Source organism: Meleagris gallopavo, chromosome 1 (assembly GCF_000146605.3).
Source record: "Meleagris gallopavo isolate NT-WF06-2002-E0010 breed Aviagen turkey brand Nicholas breeding stock chromosome 1, Turkey_5.1, whole genome shotgun sequence".
Classification (NCBI taxonomy): Eukaryota; Metazoa; Chordata; class Aves; order Galliformes; family Phasianidae; genus Meleagris; species Meleagris gallopavo.
In genome coordinates, this window is record NC_015011.2 from 28,865,134 (window position 1) to 28,872,443 (window position 7,310).

At 35.8% G+C, this 7,310-nt stretch overlaps 1 protein-coding gene across 5 annotated transcripts in view; it reads left to right on the forward strand.

Annotated features, from left to right (window-relative positions):
• Positions 1-7,310, forward strand: part of PPHLN1 (periphilin 1) — a 71,600-nt gene that overhangs the window by 7,136 nt on the left and 57,154 nt on the right. For all 5 annotated transcript variants that reach the window (XM_019612714.2, XM_010707063.3, XM_010707072.3 and 2 more), the window contains one exon: positions 405-466. In XM_019612714.2, the coding sequence (XP_019468259.1) occupies positions 405-466 (62 nt within the window). The remainder of the gene's footprint in view (positions 1-404; positions 467-7,310) is intronic.

Below are 7,310 nucleotides of genomic sequence, written 5' to 3' on the forward strand. Positions count from 1 at the left end.
TTTACCAGTAGTTACTCTTAAAAGATCATTAATTTTGACTTCTCTGAGACAGTTGTTTGAACTTATGTAATTTCAAGCTGGTGCTAAGAATTTATATTCCAGTGACAAAATTTATTTTTTAAAACCAGGGCCCACTTATATGATTTAGAAATTTTATACCACACAAAATACTTTTTTTTTCTGTAGCATTGCAGAGTTACTCCTTTTAGCACTGGTGGAAGAAGAAAATAAAAGGAGTTGGATGGAATGGATAAACTAAGAGGAAGTCTTTCTGTGAATGATGAATACTGTCTTTTTAACTCATTAAGTACTTTGCTTATGCAGTAAATAAGTATCATTTGGTAATATATTTCACAGCTGATGCTGAGATGCACTTCAAGCATTTGTCTCTGTATGTTTTGCAGGATGAGTCAGGATACAGATGGCCAAGAGATGATCATCCTATGAATCGTCAGACTGAATACAGGTATTATATAAAACTTCACAGCGATGCTATGGATAGGAAGGTTTGGAGGCTGTCTATTCCATCCTCCTGCTCAAAGCAGCTTCTGTTAGTGGAAAAATTAAGGCTTATTGAGGTGGAATTTGAAACTATGAAATGCTGGGAAGCTTTATTTTCAAGATACTGAATGTTGCTTTACTACAAGGGTATTGCTCAGGTTACTCTTCCTGAAATTGTTTAGGCATATTTGCTTGAAAGAGTAGTTAACTGTTGTGCACATGCTGTCATTCTGCTTAAGGTATTGGAAGGTAGCTAAATGCCTGTTCTGAATGTCAATATGCTGTTGTTGCAACTGTTAGAAACTCATGACCTGTTTCGTTTCCTCTTATTTTCCCTGTGAAAATCCCATCTTTGTTACCCCAGACTGTTGAATCAAAGCTCTTCTATCTTATAAATTTCTTGTCTTTTTTGTATATGTGTGTATAAATATCCCTCCATGCAGTAAAAAAAAAAAGGTTAAATAAGTGCTATTTTATAAACAATCTGTCTTACGAAGATTATCTCACAAAAATGTGTTCCAAGCTGTAGATTTACTCAGATCCTAGTCTATCTTTGAATCTAGAAGATTCATATGTATGCTTAAATGCAGAAACAGAGAACAGTTCCTCTTGTATACATTTGTCAGTCTGCAACTTGACACTTATGTTTTAGAAATTTCCTTAGTTAACCTTACTGTTTCTTGGTATTACATTTTTTGTTCACATAGTAACATCAAAACTGTCAAAACATCTATTGTGACTATTGAGAACATTTTTGTATGTTATCAAAATGGTTTGTAGAGCAGAGAATTGATACTAATGTGGGAAAGGACATCTGTTCTAGTACCAGATGAAGTGTTTTCAAGATACATTGAAATCTACAGAATCACCAAGGTTGGAAAAGACCTACCAGATCATCCAGTCCAACCATCCATCTATCACCAGTAGTTCTCACTAAACCATATCTCTCAACACAACGTTCAAGCAATCCTTGAACACCTCCAGGGTCAGTGATTCCGCCACCTTCCTGGGCAGCCCATTCCAGTTCCTGACCGCTCTTTCAGAGAAATAGTATTTCTTAATGTCCAGCCTAAATCTCCACTGGCGCAGCTTGAAGCCATTCCCTCTAGTCCTATCACCAGTTACACGAGAGAAGAGACCAACACCTAACTCACTACATCCTCCCTTCAGGTAGTTATAGAGACCAGTGAGGTCTCCCCTGCACCTCCTCCAGACTGAATCAAAATTAAATAAATCCAAATTAAATAAATAAATGACATGAAAGTCTACATTTTAATATTTGTTCAGTAAGAATAGGAAGTGTGATGATAATATCTTTAAGAAGGTAGGCTATGACTGTAAGTAACTTAGTGCATCTATGCAACCAGTCACACATTTATCCGATTTCAGAGAATTCTTTGGTCTGTCTAATGTTTGTTTCTGTGAATGTAGTACTTTGAGGCCACCATACAGTGAAAAAATACCTGATCCATTTTAAAACTCACTTGGGTGGATAGTGGGTAGTATTCATAGTTCATTGTTTCCTTGTTCTGATCTTTTCTTAGCCGGCGTGATGGGTCTGTACCTCAGGTTCATATCTATGAAATGCAGGAATGGTATTAAGCAGTAGGGATGTAACATACATACGTCTGCAATGCAGTTTGATAAGAGATTTTTTAAAAAACAATATATAAATGCACAGAATAGTGGCCTGCTAATAGCAATGACAGTAAGTGTTACAGGGGTAGGCACTAAGCAACTATTCCTTTCATAAAGACTCTTCCCCCCAAAAAACAAACAAACAAACAAAACAAACCCTATGAGCAACTAAAATAAATAAAAACAATCCCTCCATACTCTGTAAGGATGCATGTGCTCTGGACTTCAAACAAAATTACATTATTGGGGCTAGAAACAACTTGAAGTATTTTAAAAAGAAGTGTTCCATGTACATTGCTCTAGAATTTTTGTATCTTTTCCTTTAGAACACAATAAAAAAACAGGTATGCAAGGGAAAAAAAAACAAAACAAAAAATGAGTTAAGGCTGGGCAGTTTGTTTTCACAGAGAACAAGAGTGGCACCCAGTGGTCAAAATGATTGTCTTAAATTTTTTCAGATTTCTTCCATTTAAGAAGTGAGGACAAAATGTCAGCTCATTTTGCTAAACCCTTCAGTGATGTGGTAGTGGAAGTCCCCTCTCATTCTATATTATATATTTCAGAATGCCTGACTGTTGCACAACTGCACTGCGAAGGAACTCAGTGGAGATTATTGGAATGTATTTGCAATTGAATGAAGCCCTACTTTTTTATTTTATAAATATTTGTTTATATATATTTGTTATATAAATAAGCTTTATGTCAGAAGTCTCTTTGTACAGAAAGCACAGGAATAGTAAGTAATCTTGAATGTCAAAGTCTGTGATCAAGCTGCTAAATGTTTCTAGTGTGACATAGCATTACATGGTAATAAATACAACTTTTTGCATATTACTCACTATTGAGCTACATAGTAGATCTCAGTAGAGAAAATCAAACTTTGTACATATTGTCTCCTGCACTGAGGGTGCAAATTGTTTTATGTTTCAAAGGTATTTGCATTATAAAACCTAATGTTCGGAAATGATTGGACATGAAAATGCTATCTCTGGGTTTGATGAAAGACACAAAAACAAAAAGTTTTTGTGGAGTATGGATAAGTGGTGATGTGTGTTTGTTTTTAGAAGTAGTAAAAGGAGATGTAAGATTACTTTCACCAGAAATACCTCTAAAAAAAAGAAATAAAAGCACAAAACATAGCTAGAATGTAGTACAAAGTGAGATTTGTAAAACTAAAGATGCTGGGAGACTTGTAAAATTAATGGGTTTTCATAGTCAGAACATTTACTGTAAATTCTAGAAAGAATAGCTCTTTTATTGATATAAATAACCAGAGGTGGTTTTTTTTTTTTGAGTATTTAAAAAAACTCATTCAGCAGCTAAAAATCTGCTCTAAGAACTTGTCAATGTTATGTTTAGCGTTTGCTCCTAAATGTTAATCGTTCACACTTTCCTACTTTGATTTTTTTGGCAATTTAACTGGTAAAGAGTAGTTTTTGGTCTGTAGCTCTTTTCATTTATTTTCCCCCACTGTCTTCTTTCTTTGGAGTGATTCAAAACATTACTTAATATTTTTTTCCAAGAGTAGCTGCTTATTTGGAAAATCAAAAATCCTTAAAGGATGCAGAATTTTAGGGGGTAGAAGTTTTCTGTGTTGAGGAAACCGTGTTAGATCTTCATTATTACTATTTTCTCCTTGACCTTCTTGATTTTTCCTTAAAAAAAGAAAATAGGATGTGCTTGCTTGCATTGCAATTGCTCAGCAGTGGCTTGAGCATTGTGCCAACTGACCAGCAGCAATTCTCTGCGAGAGCATCTCTGATTTGGCTGTGTTCTGCTATGGAACATAGCATTGCTGATATTTTCGCCCTTTCCAATTCTTGAGAGTTGTTAGCCCTGTTTTATGCCATGCTCAGTGAATAGCTCTCATCCTGACATGGTTTCTTTTTGACATCTTATTTTATGTATGAAAATAACTCAGAAGATTTGCTGGGCATAGACTTCAGAATGAGTTCTTAGCCCTCTTTCTCCAGGGCTGGTCACTAAGGGATTCTTTCTGAACTCCAGAGACTGATGTAAGCTGTGCAACCTTACAGTCGCAATTTGGTTTGAAGTTATGCACCTCTTGGTTCAATTCTAGTTGGCATGTATAATGAATTTTACATCAAAGCAGAATGGCTTAGTATGCTGAGCTGAAAATTATCTGTATACGTGACGGCAGTTTTAATGTCTTGATCACTGCTGCTATGAGAATTGTGAAACTTAAAAATTATGAGGGGAATAGAGATCAAATAACATGACTTCTTCGTACGTTTATCTTTTATTGATGTTGATCACTCTTCTGGGACTCTGTTATTACTTGTCTTTAATGATATATCAAACTCATTTATTCAGAGTACTCAAAGGAATTATTTTCATGCATGTCACATTTTTGGAGAAGCACGTATTGAAGAACTCCAGTGTTCCAGTACTTCTGAATGGGCCTCACAGGATTGGATCTTACATACAAGTTTGTTGTTATGAAGTGAGACAAACTGTTCTGTCTGAAATGCTTTAGAAGATTGTTAGCTGCTGTTGACTTCAATCATACCAAATTTTAATCCTTTTGAGTGTTCAGAGCATTACTTCATTCTTTTTTTCAGCTGCACTGAGTTTCTTAGATTCAAATATGTGAAACTTGGCAACTTAAAAGGGGTAAGACTCATCTTCAAAGAGAAATTTCAAAATAATGCACTTGTAAATCCCAGCTATACAGACATGGAATTTAATACTTTAAATTATCTGAGGTCCATATTTTTTTCCATAAGCATTGCCATATTGGTAGACAAACCATTTTTTATCAGTAGTAATGGTGTTTCATGTTATATACTCTCCTGAGAACGGACTTGCACATGAGATTTTGAATATCTCCTCCGTAGTTTTTGATATCAATGTGTTTTCCTTTCCTGAGGAAGCCAACTTACAACTTGAACTCCATGTATTCCTTGGTGGTATTTTAAAGTTTTATTTTTCCATATACTTTGTGAAATCAGAAAGTAGTCATACTCCAGTCCTTAATGCTAATACGTGTGGATGTAAAATGTTTCTGCTGATCCGTGGAGTGCCCAAGATGCATTTTATAATAAATAGAAATACTAAATTAAAAAAATATATATGTTCTCTCTTTAGACTAGGAAAACATTATATATCCCAGCTTTTTAGAGAGACAGACCTTCTCAGTAAGTTTGTGTTTACTGAAGATCATGCGGAAGTTTGGTAGGTCCACCAGTATTGGCCTTCTGATCTCTGCTTGACCTGCTGTTCCATTTAGTGATTCACCATTCCAGTGCATTATGTGGTGATAGGATGTTCTAGAGAAGGGATCTAAAGACTGTACTTTACAACAAACATTATTTGTTGGCAGGAGTGTTTGTTTTAAGCCAAAACCATTGACCGGAGGAACTCCAGCTAGAAGCTGAGGGCCACTGACTCTTCTCTTAATAAAACAGGATTTAGTAATGAGGATTCTGTGAGAGAGTTTTTTTTTTTTCCCCAGAAGTGTTGTAGCCTAAGGCACTTATCTTTATCACTGTGCAGTCAGCTTTCAGTTATGGGGGGTAGCTTGTTTTTTTTCCCTCTAAGTATTCAGTGAATGAAATGAAACAGCAAGCCTATTTAAATATTTTGTACTCATTTAAAACAACACGTCGTGTTGTGGGAGGTCTTTGAGCTTTGGATTTAGATTTTCTTGTGAAGCAAACTGATCTTTGTCTTGCTTATAGAAGAGAAGTTTAGCCAAAGGGATTTATGAGATGGTGCTAAAAATGTACATAAGTTTGCTGTTCTGTTGCAACATTTGACAGGTCTTCAGGGACACGGTACAAGAACCTCATTCTTTATTAAAAAGCATGTGTGGAGGGAAATAAATATGGCAGTCACCCAAAGCAAATGGTCTTGTTTTTGATGGAGGTTGATAAGTAGAGTTCTAATCATATTCATTAGCACATGCCTTTTAAAAAAAATAAAAAATCTCTGCCAGAACATTGAACCTTTCAGACATTCAGGTAAACTATTAGAGTAACTTACGCCCATTCATACACAAAGTTACAGTTTCCTTATAATAGGTCATTGTAGTAAATTTGTTATACCTGTAAACTCTAGGCAAGGTCTTGTTTGCTGAAAACTTTAATTCAGAAGGTTCATTGTATTAGTTTGCTGCCGAGTTAGTTTACCTTGGCTTAAGATTTCTTTTTTTTGGGGGGGGTTGGAGGGAGGGAGGGAAGTGGTGAGGAAATTGCATTGTTTGGAAGAAGATAATAGGTGATAGGTAATAAAAAGTAGATTCCAGTTTACATTTCATATGTAATGTCGTACTACACATTGTAACTTGTGCAGTAGTCATATCAATTCAGTATTTTCTTAGACATGTTTTCTATTCCACCACCTTCTCACTGATTTGTTTACAAATGGATTTTATAATTTGATTTTTGTTACTTGACCAAAATTGTAAGCTTCTGAATTCATCATGAATGTTTTTGGTTCCTTTGGACCACAGGTTTTTCTTTTAAATGGATTTTAAGAGCTTAGTATTTTAAAACTTCCCTCTTCTGGCTATGTTTAAAGAACTGTTTAGGGCTGTGCAGTATTGCAGGGCAATGCAGTTGAAAGTAGGCGGATTTCAATTCAGTCAAGCCCATTTGGTGAACAGGGTTTCGATTGGAGAATTTTTGTGTTCCCACCCTACAGTGTAAAAATATGAAGAGGAGGTAAAACCATCCTCATATTGTAACTGGATGTTTCTGCATCTTTCAAGTAATTACGAGATTATTCTTCAAGGTGAATGTAGCTTTTGATTTCACCTAGTAAAAGTTGTTGAGTGATTGCTTCTAATTTTTAAATATTTGTTACAACTGTTGATTGTGGTCTTTGTTGAAGACCTGATTTCATTTATGTCCTTGTAGAATTTTTCATTCTAGCTATGAAAGAGGTGTCCTCTTTAAAAAGTTATGTACTGGTAATTTTCTTGCTCTTTGGGGATCCTGAAGAACTATGATATAGTTCTATATCACAGAATCACAGAATCACAGAATTGTAGGGGTTGGAAGGGACCTCTAGAGATCATCGAGACCAACCCCCCTGCCAAAGCAGGTTCCCTACACCAGGTCGCACAGGTAGGCGTCCAGGCGAGACTTGAATATCTCCAGAGAAGGAGACTCCACAACCTCCCTGGGCAGCCTGTTCCACGTGCTCCG